At 35.0% G+C, this 27,860-nt stretch overlaps 1 protein-coding gene across 1 annotated transcript in view; it reads right to left on the bottom strand.

The window, feature by feature from the left end:
• Positions 1 to 27,860, bottom strand: part of PKD (serine/threonine-protein kinase D3) — a 60,281-nt gene that overhangs the window by 28,652 nt on the left and 3,769 nt on the right. The window contains exon 2 of the mRNA XM_075291630.1: positions 14,950 to 15,515. Coding sequence (XP_075147745.1) covers positions 14,950 to 15,075 — 126 coding nt within the window. The 5' untranslated portion in view covers positions 15,076 to 15,515. The remainder of the gene's footprint in view (positions 1 to 14,949; positions 15,516 to 27,860) is intronic.

The following is a 27,860-nucleotide window of genomic DNA, read 5'->3' as shown; positions in this document are numbered from 1 at the left end:
AATCCTTCCTAACGCGATCCGTTCGCATCCAAATATTGTAACCAACCACAATTCCCCATCACCTTCTCCAATAGTGTGTTCTTATTTAAGGTTTGTGGGCCCTTAAAACAAAAGTAACCGTGGACGGCTACTGGCCTACCTCAGCCTACGAGAAAACCACGCTACAGGCTATACATAAAGGGTGATATGGTCAAAATTTGGTCAAGGAAAACGCGTGTAAATCGCTGAAATTGTTTATTTAAAAAATCAAATTAAATTTCTTTTTCAAGTTCAATTAGTATAAAATTCAGGAAAAATATTCAGTTAGGCTTTCGCTTTTCCAAATCCGAATTGCCGGCCCTCACGCTTAACACCTGCCATCCGATTTTGTAAAGCCACCTTGTCCACCTTCTTCGTCGCAGAAAGCCAGTTTGCCTTTTGGTCTTCTTTAGGTTCCGCTTGACAATAGCCCAGTATTTCTCAATTGGGCGGAGCTCTGGCGTGTTGGGAGGGTTCTTGTCCTTGGGAACCACCTGCACGTTGTTGGCGGCGTACCACTCATGGCCTTTTTACCGTAATGGCAAAATGCCAAATCCGGCCAAAACAGTACGGAACAACCGTGTTTCTTCAGGAAAGGCAGCAGACGTTTATTCAAACACTCTTTCAAGTAAATTTCTTGGTTGACAGTCCCGGAAGCTATGAAAATTCTGCTTTTCAAGCCACAGGTACAGATGGCTTGCCAAACCAGATATTTCTTTGCGAACTTTGACAGTTTTATGTGCTTGAAAATATCTGCTACCTTTCCCCTTCCTTTTGCCGTATAAAACTCCTGTTCCGGAAGCTGCTTGTAGTCGTCTTTGACGTAGGTTTCGTCGTCCATTACCACGCAGTCAAACTTCGTCAGCATCGTCGTGTACAGCCTCCGGGATCGCGCTTTGGCCGTCGTATTTTGTTTATCATCGCGATTTGGAGTCACTACCTTCTTGTAAGTCGATAGTCCGGCTCGTTTTTTTGGCTCGTTGCACGGTTGTAGACGATATACCCAGCTTATTTGCGGCATCTCGGAGAGAGAGGTTAGGGTTTCGCTTGAAACTACCGGCAACTCTCTTTGTCGCCTCAGCGGCTTCCGGTTTTCGATTTCCCCCCGATCCAGACTTCCTGGCTGTCGACAAACGTTCCCCAAACACTTTAATTACATTTGTAACGGTTGATTTGGCAACTTTTAGCGATTTTGCCAGCTTTGCGTGCGAGTAGCTCGGATTTTCGCGATGCGCGAACAAAATTTTGATACGCTGCTCTTCTTGCTTGAACGGCATTTTGACAACTGAAGAGTGAATTCCAAAATCAAAATAGGAGCAACATTCTACACACACGCCCCTTCAAAATGAGGGGTGTTCAGATTTTTTAAATGCAAAATTGAAAGAAATACGTCAAGTTTATATTGACCAAATTTTGACCGAATCACCCTTTATGGCCCATTTGCAATGCCATCCGACCTACCTCAATAACAGCCACTTGTGGCAAATTTCAAGTCGATAGCTTATTTCATTCGGAAGATAGCTTGATTTCAACAGACGGACAGACGGTCATATATCGATTCACCACGACCCTTATATACTTTGTGCGATCTGAATCCAATATTTCGAATTCTATGGTGGATGGTATAAAAAGAAGAAAACAGTTGCGATTCCAAGAAAATTCTGCCTTTTGCATTTACAACATTTTTAATAAAGCGTGATTTTTCAAACCACCAGGCGCCCGAGCAGGGACAGTTTTTGCTGATTCTTAAGGCCTACTTCTTAAGACAGGATGATCTCCAGTCATACTGGAAGGAGTTTAACCTCGACAGCATCCCAGTGAAACACGTTGTTACAGTTTTTTTTTAGAAAATTTTAAATAAATTCCACAAAAATTTCACAAAATAAATAAACATTTTTCACATTTAAAGAAAATTTCTTTTACGTAATTAAGTTTTGTTAAAGGAAATTTCGAAGTTTGAATGAAATGAAAAAAATGGAGTTCAAAATGTCAAAAAATGTCTTTAGTACCAAACGAAGTTCATGATGGACGTATTATTGGTAAAATTTACAAATTCTAAGAAATTCTCAACTATTTTGTGAGAGACGAGATTTTAGTGAATCTTTATGCTTCATTTGTGTATAATCTTTTCTCATTTTTAGTTAATTTAACGGACGCGCAAATCGCTTTTTTGGAAATAATTCTGCAACTTTTGAACGGATAAAGATATTAACATAAAAAATAGTTCTTTGCCCCAAAAACGTTAAATTTTCATAATTTTATTAGCCTCTGGTTTCTGGGACTATATACAATATTCACAAAATGTGGATTTTACTGCATTATGGCCCCAGAAGCCAGATTTTTACTTAGATTTGCTTGAAATTTTGCACGAGGAGTCTCATTAGTAGTACAGAAAAGTGTGAAAAATTTGGTGGAAATAGGTTCAGATTTAGATAGCTCTCATATACAATTTCACTCCGATTTACTTGAAAGTTGCACAGATAAGTTTGTGAGTCCCTAGTGGGTCCATTTTTGGGAATTAAAAATATGAATTGATATCTATATAACATTTGAACTAATTACAATATCATTATGATTTTTATTGCGGTTTGCAGAGAAAATTGTTTTAAGAAATATTGCTGAATATACTATTCCCAAAAGTCGTATCAAAAATTCCCAAAGTGGGGACATATGTTAAAAAAGCTACTTTTTTGGTAATTTGCATATTTCTCAGCTATTTACCGATAGGATGTTGAAATTTTTTACAGTTAGTTAGTAGACACCTGGGACTTTTTAGAAAAAAAGTTCCGCTTAACAATCGGTGCTTTGCCAAATGAGAATTATCCAAAACAAAATTATTTCATTTTTAAAAATTGCCGATATTGGGATGAGAGGAAGAATAACCGATAAAAGCTTCAAACGTAATTTTATTTGGAATTCTGTATGAAACAAACAAAAAAGATTGGGAAATGTAAAAAACAATTAGAACAGAAAATCTTGGTCAAAATGATGTATTTTTTTTAAATTCTAAATTGTGGAGTTTACGACTTTTAATCTAAAACACATAGGTACATAATTTTTAAAGGGATGACAGTTAACAAAAGAAAACATGGCTCGGCCCAAAAAATACTGACCCCACTCTGTTAAAATTTTGAAAAGAAAATCTAAATTGTGGGGCCCACATCGCGCTATTGCAGAGTTTTACATGTTATATCCTGTAAAGAAAAAATCATCGAAATCGGTTCATAATTGCGGATTTGGCAGATAAAACAAAATTTGATACCCCCGAGGTGGAAAACTTTCAACGCCTACAGGTCAGCCCATGGACCCAATAGGGACTCACAAACTTTCAAACTTAGAGGAAAACTCCTCAGCTTTCACTCAAAGAAAATTATGTTGATATTTTTATCCGTTCAAAAGTTGCAGAATTATTTTAAACAAGTATATACGGCCGTAAGTTCGGCCAGGCAGAAGCTTATGTACCCTCCATCATGGATTGCGTAGAAACTTCTTCTAAACACTGTCATCCACAATCGAATTACTTAAGTTGCGGTAACGCTTGCCGATGGCAAGGTATCTTAAAACCTCCTAACACCATCTTCTAAATTGCATGTAAGTCCATACGTGGTATATATTAAATCAAAAAAGATCGATCCAATACGTATATAATTCAGTTTGACAAAGTAGACATAAAATTTTGACAAAATTTTCTACAGAAATAAAATTTTAACAAAATTTTCTAAAGAAATAAAATTTTCACAAAATTTTCTATAGAAATAAAAATTTTGACAAAATATTCTATAGAAAGAAAATTTTGACAAAAATTTCTGCAGAAATAAAATTTTAACAAAATTTTCTATAGAAATAAACTTTTGACAAAATTTTCTATAGAAATAAAATCTTGGTAGATTATTTGTGGCTCGAGTGGCAACCATGATTATGAACCGAATAAAATTTGAACAAAATTTTCTACAGAAATAAAATTTTGACAAAATTTTCTATAGAAATAAAATTTTGAAAATGATGAAAATTTTATTATGAACCGAATAAAATTTTAACAAAATTTTCTCTAAAAATAAAATTTTGACAAAATTTTCTATAGAAATAACATTTTGACAAAATTTTCTATAGAAATAAAATTTTGGTAGATTATTTTTGGCTCTAGTGGCAACCATGATTATGAACCGATATGGACCAATTTTTGTGTGATTGGACCAATTTTGGTGTGGTTGTTAGCGACCATATACTAACACCACGTTCCTAATTTGAACCGGATCGGATGAATTTTGCTCCTCCAAGAGGCTCCGGAGGTCAAATCTGGAGAACGTTTTATATGGGGGCTATATATAATTATGGACCGATATGGACCAATTCTGTCACGGTTGTTAAAGATCATATACTAACACCATGTTCCAAATTACAACCGGCTTGGATGAAATTTGCTTCTCTTGGAGACTTCGCAAGCCAAATCTGGGGATCGGTTTATATGGGGGCTATATATAATTAAGGACCGATGTGGACCAAGATTTGCATGGTTGTTAGAGACCATATACCAAATTTCAGCCGGATCGGATGAAATATGCTGTTAGAGGCTCCACAAGCCAAATCTGAGGGTCCCTTTATATGGGGGCTATACGTAAAAGTGGACCGATATGGCCCATTTTCAATACCATCCGACCTACATCAATAACAACTACTTGTGCCAAGTTTCAAGTCGATAGCTTGTTTCGTTCGGAAGTTAGCGTGATTTCAACAGACGGACGAACGGACGGACGGACGGACGGACGAACGGACATGCTTAGATCGACTCAGAATTTCACCACGACCCAGAATATATATACTTTATGGGGTCTTAGAGCAAAATTTCGATGTGTTACAAACGGAATGACAAAGTTAATATACCCCCATCCTATGATGGAGGGTATAAAAAGCGATGTGGAACCACTGTGGGACGTACGTAAAAAATTATTAAAGTCAAGAAATTTTCTCCAAACGTAATGATTGCATGAAGAAAAATAAAATTAAGTTGGCTTTAGTGCTAAGTAGGGCTGTGGAGTCGAGTCAATTTTGCTCGACTCCGACTCCAGCATTTCTTATTAGCCTCCACTCCGACTCCGGAGTCGACTCCAGGTGGAGTACCTACATCTCATTTTTAACAGTATCCCAATTGTAATTTTAAGATGTAGTGTTCCAAAATAAACCGATATAAGTACTCTATTTTGCCATATGTGTTTATATGTCCAAAAGAACTCTAATTTTAAATTTTGATACGACTCGACGACAAACCTCAGCATTTTAGGGATGTAAAGAACTCTACATTTTAATTTCAGGCCAATAAATTAAAATACGAAATAAGACTATATAGAGACCACATCAAAATATGGGTATAACAACAATCTCCAGAATATATATAGAAAGTTTAGATGTTAAAAAATGAAATGTGTCGGATATATAAAACAGATTTAAAGTGGTCTATCACTTATGGACATTAGAGGCCATTAATTTAATGTAAAGAATTTCAAGTGGCTTTCAAGACCGGCTCAGATGACACGTTGGAAGAGGTTTAATTTAAAATTACAGCTTCCAAGGACATCGGGAGTATAAGGAGATTTCTCAAGTAATTATGTAGGGCTATCTCAAAATTTGGGAAATTTCCGCATTTATTTATGGATCTCTAATAACTCTAAATTCGAAATTTCTGACCAAACTTATGCAAATTTTAGACTGGGAAAATTTTTTAAAATAAATCGGAAGTTGGGTTTATATGTAGGTGCTATATCACAAAATTGTCCGGTATGACCCATCTACGAACTCGACATGCCTGCCAAAAATTCAGAACTTTAGGTTCCTTAAAATTGTACACAGAAAAAAATATCACCAACATATTTCCAATTAAAAAGCTAATTGAAGTTGAAAATGTTTTCAATTAATAAATTAGTTGATACAATTAACTTTTTAATCATGGTAGAAACATTAAGTTAATTAAGTCAATGATTGAAAATTTTAAAATTTTTAATTAAAAAATTAATTGATACAATTAACTTTTTAATCAAATTCGGAAGACTAATTCAGTTAAAAAGTGCTGATTTTTTTTTTAATTTTTAATTAAAAATGTATTTCAAACAATCATTTGTTAATCTAAATTCAGAAAGTAATTAAAAGTAGTTACCTTTTTTAATTAATAAATTAACTGAGTTTTGCAATCAACATCAATTAAATTTTTAATTGAATCAATTAAAAAATTAATTGAAATTTGCTGAAAAAATCAATTAATTTTTTAATCAAGAATTTGTTCTATGCCCAATTAAAACTGTGATTGATACTATCATTTTCGTGATTGAAGACATTTCAATTAAAAAATTAATTGGATCAATTAATTTGGTGATTGAATCAGAAAACAAATTTTTGTGTGTACCTTTATCATGAGTTTACGAGTATACAGGGTCAAAAATCTATATATTTATACCCACCACCATAGAATGGTGACGGGGGTATAATAAGTTTGTCACTCCGTTTCTTGATCAGGGAGAAATTCTAAGACGATATAACCATATCCGTCTGTCGTCTGCCCGCCTGTCTGTCTGTCTGTCTGTATGTTGTAATCACGCTACAGTCTTCAATAATGAAGCAATCGTGTTGAAATTTGGCACAAACTCGTCTTTTGTCTGCAGGCAGGTCAAGTTCGAAGATGGGCTATATCGGTCCAGGTTTTGACATAGTCCCCATATAAACCGACCTCCCGATTTGGGGTATTGGTCTTATAGAAATCGTAGTAATCTAGAGGTATTTTATGACCATAAAGAAGTGTGCCGAAAATGGTGAGTACCGGTCCATGTTTTGGTATAGCCCCCATATAGATCGATCTCCCGATTTTACTTCTTGGGCTTATAGAAACCGTAGTTTTTATCCGATTTGCCTGTAATTGTAAATATTCTGCTATTTTAGGCTTACAAAACGTGTATCCGATAAAGTTTTTTATGGGCCCATTTGGTAATGCCTCCATATAGACCGATTTCACTTCTTGAGGGTATAGAAGGCGCAATGATCATGAAAATTGCTTGAAACGCAATGTAAAATTTCCAGATTTTACTTCTCGGGTGAAAATCTACAGATTTAAGATTTCAAATCAAGACGTTATTTTATAATTTTCTTGCACACTTACAGGAGATGTTAATGATACCTCTAAAACTCAAACAGAAATGGTTCTTATAAATTCAGAATCTGATATAGTCTTAGTAGGTAAAATCTTTAAATTTATCTTCGCGATGTGTACTAGTTGAACTGCTCTGCTTGATCTGTCCTCAACCCCCCTGGAATTTCAGGGGAAACTCAAATATTTTATTCATGGTGGTATTTAAGATTCGTCTCGGACGAACCTACTGCTGTATACACTTGTTATATGTTAAAAATGGACAATACAATTGATCAATGAAGCCTATATTCGAATAAAACCTACATTTTATATCACCGTGAAATTTCACCCGTATAAATACACTTTGAATGGTCTGAAATCCAGTACTTCGTTGATCGATTAAAAATTTTTTTGTCGAAATATTTCTTTAGTTACAAAGATATGAAGTGTTTTTCAAATTTTGTTTCGCCGGAGTCGGAGCCGAGCAAAATTTCTACGACTCCGGCTCCGACTCCAGGAAAATCTTCAGACTCCGAGACTCCGACTCCACAGTTAAGGACCACTTTAGTACTCTCGGCTTAAGAGCTGACGCACGTTTTGTGGTTTGTTTCGATGTCAAATATCTTCAGTTTGGTCAATAATTTAATCATGAATTGACTTATAAACGAACAACCCTTACACACTTTATTATCAAAATGCGTGCTTTGTTGAGAAAGCTCATCGCGCGATTCTTCCGTTTTATTGTGTTCAGCGACAATTTTTTCCAGAAAAAGTCACATTTTGGTGCGGATTATGGGCTGGTGGCATCATTGGAACGGTCAATTGACCACCTAGTTCGTGTTGTACTGATGCTAGGCCAGAAATCGTAATTTGTCAGGTTATAGGTCTTTTTTCGTCATCAAATTCCTTTATATGTACTATAAACGCGAAATAAAATTCGAAATTCATTACATCGAAACATTAAAATAAAGTTTTGAAAAACGTCTCCTTTGAGCTCAGGATATCAAAAGTCATAGTTTTTAAAGGCGATTTCATTAGTTTTGAATAATTTTTCAGACTTATTAAAGTCAAGTCCAACAAAGTTTTACCTAGTCGAGTTACCTAACTTTAACGACAAAATGTCATTTAACAACTTTTGGCAAAGCAAGAAAAAATTTTCTATCAAGAAGAAATTTTCTATGCCACGCAAAAATGACATTCGTATTTTAACGACATGAAATCGGAATTACAAGCGGTGTAATTCCGCCCCACAATGGTTAGCATGTCCGCCTTGCATACACAGGGTCGTGGGTTCAAACCAAGTTTCGAAAATGTTTTTCAGCGGTGGATTATCCCACCTCAGTATTACTGGTAACATTTCTGATTGTTTCAAATAGAGGTGTGCACGTGAGTAATATTTTACTCACGAACACTTACGACGGAAAAATCTTACTCACGAACGATATTGTTTGGTAGGACTCATGCTTATGCACACTCACAAAAAGAAAATTTGTACTTACGCACGAAAATGTCGTGACTCACGAATAATTTTATTGGTAAGTTACCTTAGCGACGTGTCTGAAAACATGAGCACGATTAAAATCGAGAGCGTTATTAAACTCTTAACATCCCAGGCGTCACCAAAAATGTAAATGAATTAACTCGTAAGCCTTTTATGTCCGTGGGAGGGATTATTTTCGTGAGCGTGTTTTTCCGAAATTCGTTACCAACGCACACTCACGCAGAAATTATTTTCGTGACTCACGCTCACGCACGACATTTGGTTTGTTAATTACGCACACTCACGACGTTGCCATCAGCGTGACTGACGCATGAGTCACGAAGATTTTCGTGAGTTACGACAATTTCGTGTCACGTGCACACCTCTAGTTTCAAAGCTTCTCTAAGTGGTTTCATTGCAATGTGGAACGCCGTTCGGACTCGGCTATAAAAAGGAGGTCCCTTGTCCCTTGAGCTAAGCATAGAATCGGGCAGAACTCAGTGATAAGAGACAAGTGCACCACTGTGGTGTCATAATGGACTGATTAGTCTAAGTGAGCCTGAAATATCAGGCTGCCACTAAACCTAACCTAGCTAATTCCTCCCAATGTCGTTTTAATGCTAAATGATGAAAATCAAATATTTTAATATTTAATAATTATCCTTTGAAGACAAATTTAAAATTTATGTTTTGTGTGCATTGTGATTACACTTATTACACTGACCCCCGTTTATCGAGTGGTTTTGTATAAATTTGTAGTAATTAACTTTTTCTTTGACCCCTGGCAACATTTACGGCGACTAAAAAAGAAGAAGTCAAACAAGCTAATATTTGCCTGCTTTTGTGTTTACTTGCCGACTTCACTGTTAACAACATCAATGTCAGCAGTAATCCTTTGAACACACACACAGAACGTGCCTTCACATTAATAGACACAATCAACAAGGAGGTAACCAATTCAGGCCATCTAGTATATAAAAGTGTGTCGAAGCGAAGTAATGAGCAATTCAGCAATTAATAAATTCTTTGGGATGGAAACTTCTTTGCTGTTTTTTGTGAGAGTTTCTTCAAAATAAATACACCCAATAAAAAAGTGAAACCACCATGTAAGAAAAGTACGTTTATTATAGAAAATTTAAACTAAAATAGTTTTCTAATTGCCCATTGAAGAAAATGTATTAAATATATTAATGTTGTTTAAGAACATTACGTATGTTGAAGGAAAAAATTGCATTTAAATATTGTTAAAATGTCATTAGCGCTGTACGAAGTTCAAGACAGGTACAATTTTAGTCAAATTTACTCATTTTAGAGATTTATGAACTCAATTTAAGCAAACCCATTTTAGAAAAACTATTTTATTTTTTAGTAAAATTGTGTTTATATACAACTTTTTTTCTTATTTTTAGTTCACGTCATTAGAGATAGAAAAACATTATTTAAATAAGGAACTTTAGTTCACATTGGTAAAAATTTAACTCAAAATCAACTAAACTAAAATAAAGTTCTGTTGGCATTACTGCCCCCTTTTCTGTGTTTACGTTATAAATTTATTAAATATTTCTAAACGTAAGATAGTGCGCTCCTCGAAAGGGACTACACTTGACTCAAATTACTTGTAACACATCGAAATATTGGTATTAGACTCCATAAGGTATGTATATTCTGGGTCGTGGTGAAATTGACTTTCAATTAATTTTTTAATTGATGGTATCACTTCTGTAATTGAAGATATTTTAATTAAAAATTAATTGGATCTATTAATTTCGGCAAAAAATATTTTTTTGTATGTTCATAATTATATATAGCCCTTGCTGCCAATATTTTTCTGACTTTCTCCCCAAATAAGATGGTTTCGTCCCCCATTTTAAATCAAAATTCCTCATAAAAATCCCCAAAAAAAAATTCACAAGTTGTTAGAAAAAAAAACAAGTATATACGGCCGTAAGTTCGGCCAGGCCGAAGCTTATGTACCCTCCACCATGGATTGCGTAGAAACTTCTATTGAAGACTGTCATCCACAATCGAATTACTTGGGTTGCGGTAACACTTGCTTCCTAACACCGTAATATATACCACATAGTCCATACGTGGTATATATTAAACTAAAAAAGGCCGATTAAATACGTATATAATTAAGTTTAGTTTCTATAGAAATAAAATTTTTACAAAATAAAATTTTGACATTGACAAAATTTTCTATAGAAATAAAATTTTGACAAAATTTTTTATAGAAATAACATTTTGACAATGTTTTCTATAACAATAAAATTTTGGTAGATTATTTTTGGCTCGAGTGGCAAACATGATTATGAACCGATATGGACCAATTTTTGTGTGATAGGGAATCGGCTATATATAACTATAGACCGATATGGACCAATTTTGGCATGGTTAGCGGCCTTATACTAACACCACGTATCAAATTTCAACCGGATCGGATGAATTTTGCTCCTCCAAGAGGCTCCAGAGGACAAATCTGGGGATCGATTTATATGGGGGCTATATATAATTATGGACCGATATGGACCAATTCTTGCATGGTTGTTAGAGACCATATACTAACACCACGTACCAAATTTCAACCGGATCGGATGAATTTGCTCCTCCAAGAGGGTCCGGAAGACTAATCTGGGGATCGATTTATATGGGGGCTATATATAATTATGGACCGATATGGAACAATTCTTTCATGGTTGTTAGAGACCATATACTAACACCTCGTACCAAATTTCAACCGGATCGGATGAATTTTGCTCCTCTAAGAAGCTTCGGAGGTCAAATCTGGGGATCGGCTTATATGGGGGCTATATATAATTATGAACCGATATGGACCAATTTTTGCATGGTTGTTAGAGACCACATACTAACACCATGTACCAAATTTCAGCCGGATCGGATGAAATTTGCTTCTCTTAGAGCAATCGAAAACCAAATTTGGGGGTCCGGTTATATGGGGGCTATACGTAAAAGTGGACCGATATGGCCCATTTGCAATACCATCCGACCTACATCAATAACAACTACTTGTGTCAAGTTTCAAGTCGATAGCTTGTTTCGTTCGGAAGTTAGCGTGATTTCAACAGACGGACGGTCGGACATGCTCAGATCGACTCAGAATTTCATCACGACCCAGAATATTTATACTTTATGGGGTCTTAGAGCAATATGTCGATGTGTTACAAACGGAATGACAAAGTTACTATACCCCCATCCTATGGTGGAGGGTATAATAAAGAAATAAAATATCGGTAATAATTAAAAAAAAAAGCTGAAATAAAAAACAACAACAATGATTAAAAAAAATGTTAATTAAAAATAAAATGAAAACTTATGCAAACTGCAATAATATCAAAATTTCGAAACACAACACCAAGAGACCGGTGATTGTCTTCCAAATATTCGAAGAATGAAAATGGGAGTTTGGTCACCATGTATTTATGGACGAAAATTTATTTCTACATACTTATATAATAAATTTGGGTGGTAGATAAATATAAAGGTAATCCATCTATGTTTATAGGATATATTGTCCAAATCAGTGATGAACACGGTTGAGAGAGCAACATTTAAGTCTGAGTCTTCACGAAATGATTTCACAAATGTAGCAAAATGTTTTAACTTATCTGAGTAAAATTATAAATTAGCGCCCCCAGAATAAAATCCTGCGTTCGTTTCCAGTCCAAATGCTTTATTGGCGCATTTTGTATCTTTTTATACCATTCACCATTACTGTGGTACTGGTTATAATAAGTTTGTGCATTTGTATGTAACGCCAAAAAGGAAAAGTCCGAGACCCATCAGTATACCGATCGTCTTAGAATTCTGGGTCGATTTAGCTATGTCCGTCTGTCTGTCCGTCCGTCTGTCTGTCTGTCCGTCTATCTGTCTGTCCTCCTGTCTGTCTGTATATGTAATTTTATGTGCAAAGTACAGCTCGCAGTTTAAGTCCGAACGTTCTCAAATTTGGCACAAAGTTTTACTTTGGCTCAAAGACAATCGCTATTGATTTAAAAAAACAATCGGTTCAGATTTAGATAAAGTCCCATATATATCTTTCGTCCGATTTGCACTTATATGATCTCAAAAGTCAGAGTTTTGCCAGGTTTGCTTTAAATTTTGCACAAGGAGTACGTTTAATAGTATCGTTAATTCTGCCAAATTTGGTTGAAATCGGTTCAGATTTAGCTATATCACCCATATATATCTTTCGCCCGATTTGCACTTATACGACCAAGGAGGCCAAAGTTACACAAAAAAAAAAAAAATTTTCTGATTCAATCACGAAATTAATTGATTCAATTAATTTTTAATTGAAATGTCTTCAATCACAGAAATGATAGTATCAATTAAAAAATTAATTGAAGGTCAATTAAAAAGTTAATTGATCCAATTAAAAAAATAATTGATACTATTATTTTTGTGATTGATTTTTGTTTCAATTAAAAAATTTGTTGAATCAATTAAATTTTTAATTGAATATTTTTTAAAACTCAATTAAAATTTTAATTGGAAAAATGTTCGTGAAATTTTTTTGTGTGTATACACCCATTTACGTGAAATTTTGCAGAGATAGCGGAATTATTATTCTAACTATGCATGTCAAAGTTTTTTTGGATATAGCTCCCATATATATGTACGCCAGAGTTGGGGAAATATGGTATGGATCGATTCCTGCTTCGACCGAACACCAAAAAGTTTTTCAGCGGTGGATTATCCCACCTCAGTAATGCTGGTGACATTTCTGAGGGTTTCAAAGCTTCTCTAAGTGGTTTCGCTGCAATGTGGAACGCCGTTCGGACTCGGCTATAAAAAGGAGGTCCCTTGTCATTGAGCTTAACATGGAATCGGGCAGCACTCAGTGATAAGAGAGAAGTTCACCAATGTGGTATCACAATGGACTGAATAGTCTAAGTGAGCCTGATACATCGGGCTGCCTCCTAACCTAACCTATGGTAGAATGTTTCATATTTTAATCCTATTTTCAATGGGATTTTCCTCCAATTGACTGGATAGTTTCCAAAGAGAATATATGTCAAGTGTGATCTAGTTTGGTTCCGATTTAAATAAATCCTCAATATATATTTGTTCTTCCGGTTTATACAAATATGGCCAAAATACCCAAATTTTACACAAAATTCTGTGATGATTTCCCCATATCGTATTCATATCCTACACACTGTAATGCCAGACTTTCCACAGAATGGTTGAGTTTTAAATAAGGCTCCCACAATTGACCACCTACATTAGCGATAATCTAACCAATATCCTTGTAAAGTTGCCATTTCTAAGTAGCAAAAATTTTAAATATTACTCAAATTGTCCTATATCTCGACTACATAACATATGTATCGCCCGATAAATCATAAATGCTCTTTTGTACAATTGCATTAGAATTGCTCTAGCTTCATATTTTCCATATTTTTAACTAACATTGTGTTTCATCCTAGGATATTAGCCGATTAAAATTTTAATTCTAGATAGAGATGTAGAAGTACAAAAAATTGTCTCCAAATCGATTAAGAAATTTTTGAATATGGGAATATAAACCTTCATAATAACTCCCAACAAATGTGAAGGGGTTGAGATGGTAACATAAATTTTGGTGTACCCCTATGTACACCAAAAGGATATAAATAGTCTGCCCCGCCCGACTTTAGACTTTACTTACTTGTTTAATAATGCAGAAATAAACAGAACTTCGTGCAAATTATTATTACACACCTGATTTATTATACTGAACAGATTTCGAAAAAATCCCAAAAACAACCTCATATTTATGGAAATTCCCCACCAAATCCCCAAGTTCCCAACTCAAAATTTTCGTGTCCATCCACGAAAAAAATATCCACACCCCGTATATATACCGGTAAAGAACTGCATTTATAGTCTAACATTTAACCCAATATGGACTAACTTACAGTTTTAAACACGATGTTAACAAGTTGTAAGATACCTTGCCATTGGCTAGTTTTACTACAACCCAAATAATTCGATTGTGGTTTACAATCTTTAGTAGAAGTTTCTATGTAATCCATGGTGGAGGGTAAATAAGATTCGACCTGGCCGAACTTACGGCCATATATATTTGTTTTATATTCTTTAAAAAAATCTTAGCGTCAAAAAAAATCTTCGTTTGTCTATCGTAAAATTTTGATGAGTTTTTCGAAACTTTTATTTAATTTTTCTATGTAAACAAATTTGACTTTATTTTTCACACAAGGTGTCCATCCATTTTCCAATAAAACAGTTTACTTGCATTCTAAGTAGAAATCGACCCACTTTAATGTTCATGTACATAACGTTTTCCAAACACAACAACCATATCCTGTGAGCTTACCTTGGTGTTAATGAATTCACAAGCCAAATCCTTGAGCGTTTTCAATGTTAAAACATTGGCAGCTACGGAGACAGCATCGCGTAGACTACCAAATTGGAATAGAAATGTCACCTCTGGCCCCTCCATAATGACAACGTCAGGACCTCGCTTGCCTCCACGCCCAATAGTAACAACACCTTGACTATCAGTGGAACCAACTATACTGGTTTGGGATTGTATTGCTGGCAGACACGTTGGCAGTTGAGAATCTTCACAGAAAATATTTTTCGAAAATTAATGAACCATAAAGGATGTTGTTGTTAATTCTCTCCGAAAATCCTATTAAATCGTCGATGGGATTATTAGGAAACAGTTGTAGCCCATGAACTTGCCAGTCCTCGTAATCTCCTTTGGTTGTGACGTATAGTTGATGACACAGATTCCTTGAGGGTAGAATGGGATGGGCTTATCAACTTGAATGCTAACACTTTTCCAGTTGCTTTAAGTTTATTTCCGTTTCCCCTAGCACTATGATCATTTGGCTTTCTTTCCCGTTGATTAATGGTCGTCAATGTTGATTTATTTTCCTGCAAAAATGAAATAGAAAAAATATTTATTAGTATAGCCATGAAATAATAATAATACAATTGGCATTAGATTTTGATGTTGGATTATCTCGATATACTAGAAAATTAATGAAATTAATTTGGCAAATACGTGTGGATGGGCCACAGACACACATACACCCACCCACACACACATATACTGGAGTCCTTGTCAATGTCTTTCGCATTGGTTGTGTACACGCCTATAGAATAAACTCTTGTTCTGATGTCTTAATTTGGTAAAATAATAGCTAATTAATATTTGCTAAATATTGATGAAGGCCGTGATGATGAAATTGGATCCAATTACTTTTGAAATATGAACTTCAGTCTTGGCAGCAATATTGGCTAGTGATAGGCTCAATTAATTCCGAACATAAGTGGTTATTCATCATAGTTGGAATGATCTTAACACTCTCAAAAGAAAATTAGATAAGAATGCTATATAATTGGAAAAGCTATGTCCCGTTATGTCAATGTAAGGTGGAAAGAGGGACATACTGACTGTGTGACAAGGGTCAGCATGTTCGCCTTGCATACAAAGAGTCATCGGTTCAACCCCAAAATACCATTCAGACTCGTCTATAAAAAGGAGGTCCCATTGTCATTGAGCTTAACATAGAATCGGGCAGCACACGCAGAGAAGGAATATGGTCACTTTCTAGAGCAAAATGTTCTTTTGGATGGAAGGGGACAATACGAGTATTTTTCCCTCAAAAATGTTTTTTTCTCTCGACAGACAAAAAATTAATTTTTTGTCGAAATCAGATACACAGTGTCCGAGAAAATAACATGTTACATATTCACAATCCAAAAATAACATTTTTCAAATTTGTACACGGACGAAAAAGGCTGTTTTTCGTATGTTTCGGTGTAAAAATTACATGTTTGGAACTTAAATTGTTATCATATAATTTTTAGTGCAAGCATATAGTGTTCATAAACTAGTATAACATGTTTGAGACACATATGTTAGTATATTAGAAAATATTATATTTGGGACATAACACTTTGTATACCCTCAACCGTAGGATGGGGGTATATTAACTTTGTCATTCCGTTTGTAACACATCGACGTCCGTCCGTTTGTTGAAATCACGCTAATTTCCGAAAGAAATAAGCTATCGACTTGAAACTTGGCACAAGTAGTTGTTATTGATGTAGGTCGGATGGTATTGGAAATGGGCCATATCGGAGCATTTTTACGTATAGCCCCGATATAAACAGATTTGGTTTACAGAGCCTCTTATAGAGGCATATTGCATCCGATCCGGTTGAACTTGGTTGGTTCTGTCAGTATATGGTCTCTACCAACCGCGCAAAAATTGGTCCATATCGGTCCTTAATTATATATAGCTCCCATACAAATGGATTTCCAGATTTTACCCCCGGAGCTTCTTGGGGAAGGAAATTCCCTCCGATCCGTTTGAAATGTGGTACGTGGTGTAAGTATATAGTCTGTAACAACCATGCAAAAATTGGTCCATGTAGGTCCATAATTATATATAGCCCCCATATAAACCGAACCCCAGATGTGACCTCCGGAGCCTTTTGGAGGAGAGAAAATCATCCGTTCCGGTTGAATTTTGGTATGTGGTGTTAGTATGTGATCTCTAATGTGCATAATCATATATAGTCCACATATAAACCGATTCACGGATTTGACCTCCGGAGCTTTTTGGAGGAGCAAAATTCATCCGATTCGGTTGAAATTTGGTACATTGTGCTAGTATATGGCCTCTAACAACCATGCCAAATCATATATAACCGATATCCAGATATACCGATCCCCAATCATACAGAAATTGGTCCATTCGGGTCCATATAAAGCGACCTCCATATTTCAATTTCTCCTCTCTTATTAGCGCGCAAAAGTTCATTTCGGTTCGTAATTATTTGTAGGCTTCGCTATATACACCGGCCAAGAACGGAATTATATACCACACGTATTTAATCTGCCTTTTTTGTATGGACTAACTTAGAAGATGATATCAAGAAGTTTTAAGAGACCTTGCCATCGGTAAGTATTGCCACAACCCAAGTAATTCGATTGGGATGACAGTCTTTAGAAGAAGTTTCTAAGCAATCCATGGTAGAGGGTAAATAAGATTCATCCTGACCGAACTTACGGCCGTATATACTTGTTTAAATATAATATATGAGGATGCAAACTTATATTAATTTAGACATTGCCTATAAACATATAGGTGTTTAGAAAGAGAGCCCGAGAGAGTATGCTGCAAGTACAAAAATGGAAGTAGACAATTGAAAATTTTATTAAAAGCTTTTTTTTTCTACCAGTGTATGCCTAAGGTGAAACATAATATGTTTGAACAATACAAACAATATATTTTTTGGATCAATCCTGAAAATACATCTGCTTAAAGCAGAATGTGTTTGGGAGTATATGTTACGGAAGCGATTTTATTGAGGGTGTAGAGCTTGACCGAAGCGGATTTTTTGGCTGAAGCCGATGTTTGGCAAAAAAGTATTAATCAATTTTAGTGGGCAAGGAATCATGTTTTCGCATATCGAGGACTTTGAGCTTTTGGTTAATCGGCCTTTTGACGCCGAATTACCGATTTTTTTTCGGTCGAGATCTATAGACTCCATATGGAGTAACTTACAATTTAGAAGACAAAAGTTAAGAAATAGAACTCTACCTCGCCATCGGCAACTATTACCACAATCTATGTAATTCAATTGTGGATGGCAGTCTTTCGAAAAGTTTATACGCAATCCTGGTGGAGGGTACATAAGATTCGGCCTGGCCGAACTTTTGGCCGCGTATACTTGTTTTTAATAAACCTACACTCATAAGCGTAGTAAGGCCTCTGGGGGGAGGGCTTAGGACCTTCCAATTTTTTGATACGATTTTGGTAGTACTCCTTCGGTTTTGCCTCAAAATAGGTCTCAGTTTCGGCGATCACCCCTTCATTGCAGCCAAATTTTTTCCCTGCGAGCATCCTTTCGAGGTCTGAGAATAAGATCTGGAGAATACGGTGGGTGGGGAAGCAATTCGAATTCATGAATTTTTGCCATCGTTCTCAATGACTTGTGGCACGGTGCGTTGTCTTGGTGGAACAACACTTTTTTCTTCTTCATATGGGGCCGTTTTGCCGCGATTTCGACCTTCAAACGCTCCAATAACGCCATATAATAGTCACTGTTGATGGTTTTTCCCTTCTCAAGATAATCGATAAAAATTATTCCATGCGCATCCCAAAAAACAGAGGTCATTACTTTGCCAGCGGACTTTTGAGTCTTTCCACGCTTCGGAGACGGTTCACCGGTCGCTGTCCACTCAGCCGACTGTCGATTGGACTCAGGAGTGTAGTGATGGAGCCATGTTTCATCCATTGTCACATATCGACGGAAAAACTAGGGTGTATTACGAGCTGCAACACCGCTCAGAATCATCAACACGTTGTTGTTTTTGGTCAAATGTGAGCTCGCGCGGCATGGGTGCTGCACAGAGCTTCCGCATATCCAAATATTGATGAATGATATGACCAACACGTTCCTTTGATATCTTTAAGGCCTCTGCTATCTCGATCAACTTCATTTTACGGTCATTCAAAATCATTTTGTGGATTTTTTTGATGTTTTCGTCGGTAACCACCTCTTTCGGGCGTCCACTGCGTTCACCGTCCTCCGTGCTCATATCACCACGCTTGAGTCCGGAAACTCATTATCAAGTCAAGTTTTTGCTTCCACCGTATTTTTTCCCTTCAGAAAACAGTATTTTATCAAAACACGAAATTCCTTTTTTCCATTGTTTTCACAATAACAAAAGTTGCTTCACAAACGAATTGACTTACAGACGTCAAATTTTGACACGAATCATTTGAAGGTTGGTACTATATAAAAATAATATGCATTTAATACTAGCGACGCCATCTATGTGTCAGACCGGGGACTTATCAGCCAACCTGTTATATTGTTACTGTAGTATAGATAGGAGGCTATATCCCCACTGGTTAAAAGTGTCTAGATACGGCAATGCCTACACCATCTTTCAAAGTGGGTTTTTGGTTCACTTTTATTTGGATCACTTGCAACACGTGTATATTTTATGATATCTTAAAGCTTTGTTTTTCCACTGACCACTAAAAACTTCAAAAGATTCTGATAAATACCACCAGGCAATACAGAATTTCTCACTCAATTTGGAAAATCCAAAGGAAAATCCAATTTTCTACGCTTTACGTGTCGCTTTTGATATAAATTCAATCTGCAGAAAATAAAAAAAAATTGTAACCCTTTAACAAAATGACACGAGCTAAATCTGTTCATAGGGTTGTTGAATAAATCAATACGAAAGATTGAAGAAAATGAACAAACAGCTAACAGAACAGACAACAACCACCGGACAATGACCAAAATGCCGCCGCATACCAAATAAGCAGTAAACACCAACCACGCTAACTTGTCTATCACAGCTATGGCATGACAATAAGGTAAAAACCCAAAACAATTTTTGTGATTAGTCATAACAGAATAGCAGAAAAAAAATCTCGAAAAACAAAAACAACAACAAAATTCAAATTTAAGATCAAATCTCTAATAATAATAAGGCGCAGCTGCAGCACGATTTTTAAGATTGAATTTTCAACAGCAACATCAAGATCATTGAAAATAAACTTGAATACGCAGACGTCACTGAAGGTATAAACAATCAAACGACAAACAATCGGGTAGACAGAAATATAGACGGAAAGTATTCGAAAAAAAATCCCAACAAAGGTGGTATTTCCCTTCTCTTTACTTGAGCGAGTCTCACAAAAAAAAAAAAACAAAGAAAAAACGCTCAGCATATGATGGAATGGAATGCAAAAGTAGTCTCATAAATGCCACGGAACTTTTAACATAGACCAAAGAAAACGTCATACACTAACACCATCAAATATTGGTTAATAAGGTAAAAGAATGACAATCGCCAGAGTAGGAACAATTTCTTTAATACCTTATATGGCTTGAATGAAAAGTCTGGCTCAGAGTAAAGATAAGCAAAGAAAATGTGAGCAAGAATAGATTGGAAGTTGTTTATTTATAATCGGTTGGGTATACATGAATTGAGTTGCCAGATTGTTATAAATGTTTGGAGAAAGAATTATCCAGTAAAAACCATAGATTTTAGCAAGTATACCCAATAAAAAGTAGTTTGGATCTGGAAGTAGTGCAACCTTGGATCATCTCCAATTAACTTTGTTGGCTTTGGAAGTATTTCATTTTTGGGTCCTTTGCATTCCTTTAGAAGTTGTGTCTTAGAATGAAGAAATTAAAAAAAAAAAAACTAAAAACAAAAATTTATCATATTTTTTGTTACACTTTTATACTCTAATTATCTAATTTTTACAATTTTAAAAACGTATTCACTCGGACCGCGAACGCCTTTGCACACTCAGCCACAAACGTCATTGAACACGAACACGTGCCGTAACTCTAAGTCAAATGTTTGCGCTATGGTCGTAATATGACACCAAGGATAACATTCTAACTACTACTCTTTATTACACAGATTAAATGTTCACGAAAATTTTTCCAATTAAACTCTTAATTGATTTTTAAAAAATATTCAATTAAAAATTTAATTAATTCAACAAATTTTTTAATTGAAGCAAAAATCGTTCACAAAAATTAATAGTATCAATTAATTGTTTAATTGGATCAATTAATTTTTTAAATGACTTTCAATAAATTTTTTAATTGATACCATTTCTGTGATTGAAGACATTTCAATTAAAACATTAATTGGATCAATTAATTTCATGATTGAATCAGAAAAAAAATGTTGAATGTAGTATGAGTGAATAAGTAAAGAGCTGAACCAGCGGTAATTTTTTATCAAATATTTTTTAAAAAGGTTATTTTTTATCTTGTACATCGTTTTTATACCCTGCGCCAAACTTTGGAACAGGGTATTATAAGTTAGTTCATATGTTTTGCAGCACCCAGAAGGAGACGAGATAGACACATCGTGTCTTTGGCAATAATTCTCAGGATCGGCCCTGCGTCGATCTAGCCATGTCCGTCTGTCTGTAAACACATTTTTGTGGTCAAAGTCTAGGTCACTGTTTTACACCAATCGACTTCAAATTTGACACAATTATGTGTTTTGGGTCAGAACAGAACCCTCTTGATTTTGGAAATCGGTTCAGATTTAGATATAGCTACCACATATATATCTACATGAAATTTTGCGCATGGAGTAGAATTAACATTCTTACTATACATGCCGAATTTGGTTGAAATCGGTTCAGATTTAGATATAGCTCCCCCATATATTTCGCCCGATTTACACTCATATGGCCACAGAGGTCATGTTAGGTTCGGATAGTGGCAGCCCGATATTTCAGGCTTGTGATACCACAGTGGTGAACTTCTCTCTTATAACTGAGTGCTGCCCGATTCTATGTTAAGTGCAATGACAAGGGACCTCGTTTTTACAGCCGAGTCCGAACGGCGTTCTACATTGCAGTGAAACCGCTTAAAGAAGCTTTGAAACACTCAGAAATGTCACCAGTATTACTGAGGTGGGATAATCTACCGTTGAACAACTTTTTGGTGTTTGGTGTTTGTGTATGCAAGTCGAGCATGCTAACCATTGCATCACGGTGGCTCCCAGAGGTCATAGTTTCACCCCGATTTAATGGGTGATTTGTTAAGAGCTTGATAACTTTTTTTTTAAAAAAACGCATAAAATTTGCAAAATCTCATCGGTTCTTTATTTGAAACGTTAGATTGGTCCATGACATTTACTTTTTGAAGATAATTTCATTTAAATGTTGACCGCGGCTGCGTCTTAGGTGGTCCATTCGGAAAGTCCAATTTTGGGCAACTTTTTCGAGCATTTCGGCCGGAATAGCCCGAATTTCTTCGGAAATGTTGTCTTCCAAAGCTGGAATAGTTGCTGGCTTATTTCTGTAGACTTTAGACTTGACGTAGCCCCACAAAAAATAGTCTAAAGGCGTCAAATCGCATGATCTTGGTGGCCAACTTACCGGTCCATTTCTTGAGATGAATTGTTCTCCGAAGTTTTCCCTCAAAATGGCCATAGAATCGCGAGCTGTGTGGCATGTAGCGCCATCTTGTTGAAACCACATGTCAACCAAGTTCAGTTCTTCCATTTTTGGCAACAAAAAGTTTGTTAGCATCGAACGATAGCGATCGCCATTCACCGTAACGTTGCGTCCAACAGCATCTTTGAAAAAATACGGTCCAATGATTCCACCAGCGTACAAACCACACCAAACAGTGCATTTTTCGGGATGCATGGGCAGTTCTTGAACGGCTTCTGGTTGCTCTTCACTCCAAATGCGGCAATTTTGCTTATTTACGTAGCCATTCAACCAGAAATGAGCCTCATCGCTGAACAAAATTTGTCGATAAAAAAGCGGATTTTCTGCCAACTTTTCTAGGTAATAAAATTCAATGATTTGCAAGCGTTGCTCGTTAGTAAGTCTATTCATGATGAAATGTCAAAGCATACTGAGCATCTTTCTCTTTGACACCATGTCTGAAATCCCACGTGATCTGTCAAATACTAATGCATGAAAATCCTAACCTCAAAAGAATCACCCTTTATATGCAATCTTGCATATGGAGTAAAATTAACATTCTTACTATGCATGCTAAATTTGGTTGAATTCCATATACATCTTTTGCTCTATTTGCACTCATATGACCATAGAGGCCAAAGTTTCTCTCAGATTTACGTGAAATTTTGCAAATGGAATATAATTAACATCTTACTATGCATGCCGAATTTGGTTGAAATCGCTTCAGATTTAGGTATAGCTCCCATATATAGCTTTCGCCCGATTTACACTCCGCATAGGCTTTACTCCGAGTTACATGAAATTTTGCACAGGAAGTAGAATTAACATTATAAATATGCATACGCAATTTGATTGAAATCGGTTCACTCCGACTTACTTCAAATTGGACATTCCAAATTTGGTTGAAATGGGTTCAATTGTACAATTCTCACCAATGTTATCTAGATCGGGACAGTTTTAAATGTATGTATATAAGAGCATAAAACTTTATCTACTGTAGCACTCAACAACTTTGATGGATTTGAGATAGTATCGAAAATGTAGATCTACAAAGTAGTGCTGGATATATTATAGTCAGCCCCGCTCGACTTTAGACTTTCCTTATTTTTTATTACACTTTTATATTCTAATTATCTAATGTTTCAATTTTAAAAATAATTTCGCTCGGCCCGCGAAGCGAAGGTTATGTCAGGTTAGGTGGCAGCCCGATGTATCAGGCTCACTTAGACTATTCAGTCCATTGTGACACCACATTGGTGAACTTCTCTCTTATCACTGAGTGCTGCCCAATTCCATGTTAAGCTCAATGACAAGGGACCTCCTTTTTATAGCCGAGTCCGAACGGCGTTCCACATTGCAGTGAAACCACTTAGAGAAGCTTTGAAACCCTCAGAAATGTCACCAGCATTACTCAGTTGGAATAATCCACCGCTGAATCGAACCCACGACCTTGTGTATGCAAGGCGGACATGCTAACCATTGCACCACGGTGACTCCCGCGAAGCGAAATATTGTTATGAGGTCAAATGAAAAAATATTATTATGAGGCCAAAGATTTCATGTCCTTGAAATACGTTCTTAAAATTCTTCTTGACTACAAAGTCAAAAATAGATGTTTTTTAATACTTTTAAGAAGTTGTTTACTTGAAACATAGCATAATTTCTACTTGAAGCCGAGTCCGAATTTAGAAATTTAAGTTGTCACTAACAAGTTTTAAAAGGACTTGATAGCATATGAGGAAAAACGAATACATCAAAAATTGCTTCCCAGAATCAATTATGCAAAACTTATATTTAAAAGTGAATTGTACCACTTTTACTTCAATTCTCAACTTCTTTGGCTCGGAATCAATTCCAAAATAATTAGTGTATTGTCAAAATCTTTGGAAACAGGCACGCCTTTCAGTGTGCTCACAATATTTGAGGGAACAAACTTGCAATAATCCAATTAATATTTTCCCTAAATTTAAATTCAAATAAAATATCATCATTCATATAAAATTGAAGTATGAAATGGTATGGTAACATCGTTCCCCAAATGGGAGAGCAATAAAGTGAGAATACCAATGCAAACAAAATAGTGAGAGAGAGAGGAGAATAAACATTAATGAAATTCATGTAAACAACTTTCTAAAATATTTACGTCGCTTGGTTATTGTTGTTGTTTTTTGTGTGTTGTTTGAGGTTCTGTGTTGCAGTTTTGAGTATGAGAAAAAGGAAAAGACTCCAAACGCACACACACACACATCCATACAAACATATCTATTCTACATATGGCCATACAAACATTTGTATATAAAAATCGTAAAAAAATATGTAAGCTCCTCAACAAATGAAGAAAGAATGAAGGTTTTCCATTTTTCCTATATACCCTTGGATTTTCTTTAGATTTGTTTTTGTTTTCTCGCTTGTTTCGTTGCTATGTTTGAGTCAATACAATCCCATGGGGAAAGAAGTCAGTCAGATGCGGTTCATGGCCGCATAAACGTGACACAAAAGTTTTCACGACTCCATTATTCTTTGTCTTAAGCGGTTGGATGCTGTCAATCCAGGGCCATGGAATATATGCAAAGACTCGCTTACCCATTAGACCCAATATGCATGGGTGTGTGTATGTGTGTGTGCCTGTGTTCGATTGTTGTTATGTGGTCCTCTCAATAGAACACTCCCACTCACCTCTTTGCATGGTGCCACTTTCGGTGTGAAATATTTTTAACCAGAGAAATTATGAAAGTTGTCTTATTACCTCTGGCTCAAAAGTGTTCTTAATAGAGTTCCCAGAAAATGTTTCAGCATGAGAAAATTCGTTTATTCCTATTCGTTAGCTTCACCAAAACCCCATATAAATAAAATATCATTGTAGGCTGTTAATGTAGGGGGGCGTGTGTACGAAGGTATGTATAAATATGGAAGTTCTCTTATGCATGAGCATATTTAGTTGTCGCATCTGTCTGTATATATATATATATATATATATATATATATATATATATATATATATATATATATATATATATATATATATATATATATATATATATATATATATATATATATATATATATATATATATATATATATATATATATATATATATATATATATATATATATATATATATATATATATATATATATATATATATATATATATATATATATATATATATATATATATATATATATATATATATATATATATATATATATATATATATATATATATATATATATATATATATATATATATATATATATATATATATATATATATATATATATATATATATATATATATATATATATATATATATATATATATATATATATATATATATATATATATATATATATATATATTGTTTAACTGATTTACTTTTCTGAGTTTGATTAAAAAGTTGTTTCTATTAATCTTAAAATTTAAAATTTAAAAAATTTGAATCATTGACTTAATTGACTTAATATTTCTAGTTTGATTAAAATGTTAATAGTATTAATTAATTTTTTAATTCAGAAAAGTTTTCAACTCCAATCAACCTTTTAATTGGGAATATTTTTGTGATTTTTGGTTTCTGTTTACGTTCGGCGATATATAAAGGCTCTATCAATTTAGCATATATTCGAGGAAAGTAGAGGGAAACAAAAGGCATTTGCATAAGGATTTCCGACCAATCAGCTTATCCTCATTCCTTCATAAGACTCTGGAGAGGCTGATACATAATTATCTTAGAACTAGCATCGATTCAAGTTTGCTCTCGAAACGACAGCATGCATACTCGAAAGGCCGGTCTACTGAGAGCATTACATAATCAGCTTTATTGAAAGCTCACTATCTGTCAATGAATTCACAATCGTGGCTTTTCTAGATATCGAAGGGGCATTCCATAACGTCCATGCGAGTTCGATATTAAATGGATTGACAACTCTGAATGTTTACCAAGGAATCCTTAGGCTGTTAGAAGAACGGCGAGACGTATTTTCAGCCACACTAGGAAAAGCAAACATACAAAGGAATGTGAACAGAGGCACTCGCCAAGGAGGAGTTTTATCACCTCTTCTTTGGAATGTTGCTATCAACAACATTCTGAAAAAGAAAGGATAAAAGTGGTGGCATCCACAGATGATGTGTCTCTAGCAGTCAGGGGAAAATTCCCATCCACAATTGGAGATATTGTACAGAGAGCCCTCCGAATGACTGAGAAGTGGGTGAGGGATAAATCCAAAAAAATTCCCACACCGAAAAAAAGTGAACTGTTTTATAGGAAGAATGAACTACCACGCACGAAAATTGAACTAAATTTTACTCCATATTGTGAGATTTCCACAAAGCGTTGTTAAAACCAGGAAATTTTAATGTCTCTTGTACTTTTTAACTGCAGTTCACGAAATTACATTACCTCATAGGAGAAAAAAATTAACTAAAAGAAAAGAAGAAAATCATTGGCGCTAAATCATGACCATTTTAACCATACAGTAGTTCATTCTTACTATTTTCATATTGAACTTATGTGTACGGTCATTGTACTTTATACTCACGTTTAGTTCATAAAATTTTTGAGACATACTTAAAAAACGTAAGATTTCATTAAGCTGTGGAAAATTTCGATAAAAATAATAAAATTTAACTACAAGCAAATAATTTTTCTCCAATAAAAATAAGTTAAATTCACTAGCGTAGCTAGATAATTTTCCTAGGGGGGGCTATAGCCCCCCTAATAAAATAAATAAAAAATCATACTTCAATATAACTAGACAATTAATTTCAATAAAGCAACTAAGTAGTTCCTAAGTAGTTCCTAAGTAGTTCCACACTTTTTCCCAGTAAAAAAATTGGGAGTTGTTCTAAAGGTACAACTTTAAAAGCACTTCCAAAAATGTCCTCACAAAGAAGTTAATTATTTTAACTACACAGGAAGTTTTTTTAATTAAATTTTTATAGTTCGATTTTCATATTTTAATGGGTATTTTGTTTTTTTTTTCAAATAGGTTAAAAAAATTAATAATATGGTACAAATTATTCAAATGCCAAAGAATGCTAGATTGCCGGAAGAATGCTAGAAAAATCGATAATTTATGAAAATATTCCAAGGCAAACGTTTCAGACAAGCATTGGGATGCATTAAAAATTATAAAAATTATTTATTCGGGAAAATATCACATTTTTTCAATTCACATTCAAAACACTGAATTCGGATCACACATTAAGAAGTGATGTAAATTCAGTGCAACAGCTGCTGAAATGGAGACACCCTTCCTATGACAGTTCT

This window comes from Haematobia irritans, chromosome 1 (genome assembly GCF_050003625.1).
Source record: "Haematobia irritans isolate KBUSLIRL chromosome 1, ASM5000362v1, whole genome shotgun sequence".
NCBI lineage: Eukaryota > Metazoa > Arthropoda > Insecta > Diptera > Muscidae > Haematobia > Haematobia irritans.
The sequence above is the reverse complement of the archived record's forward strand: the minus strand, read 5'-3'. Positions and strand labels throughout refer to the sequence as shown.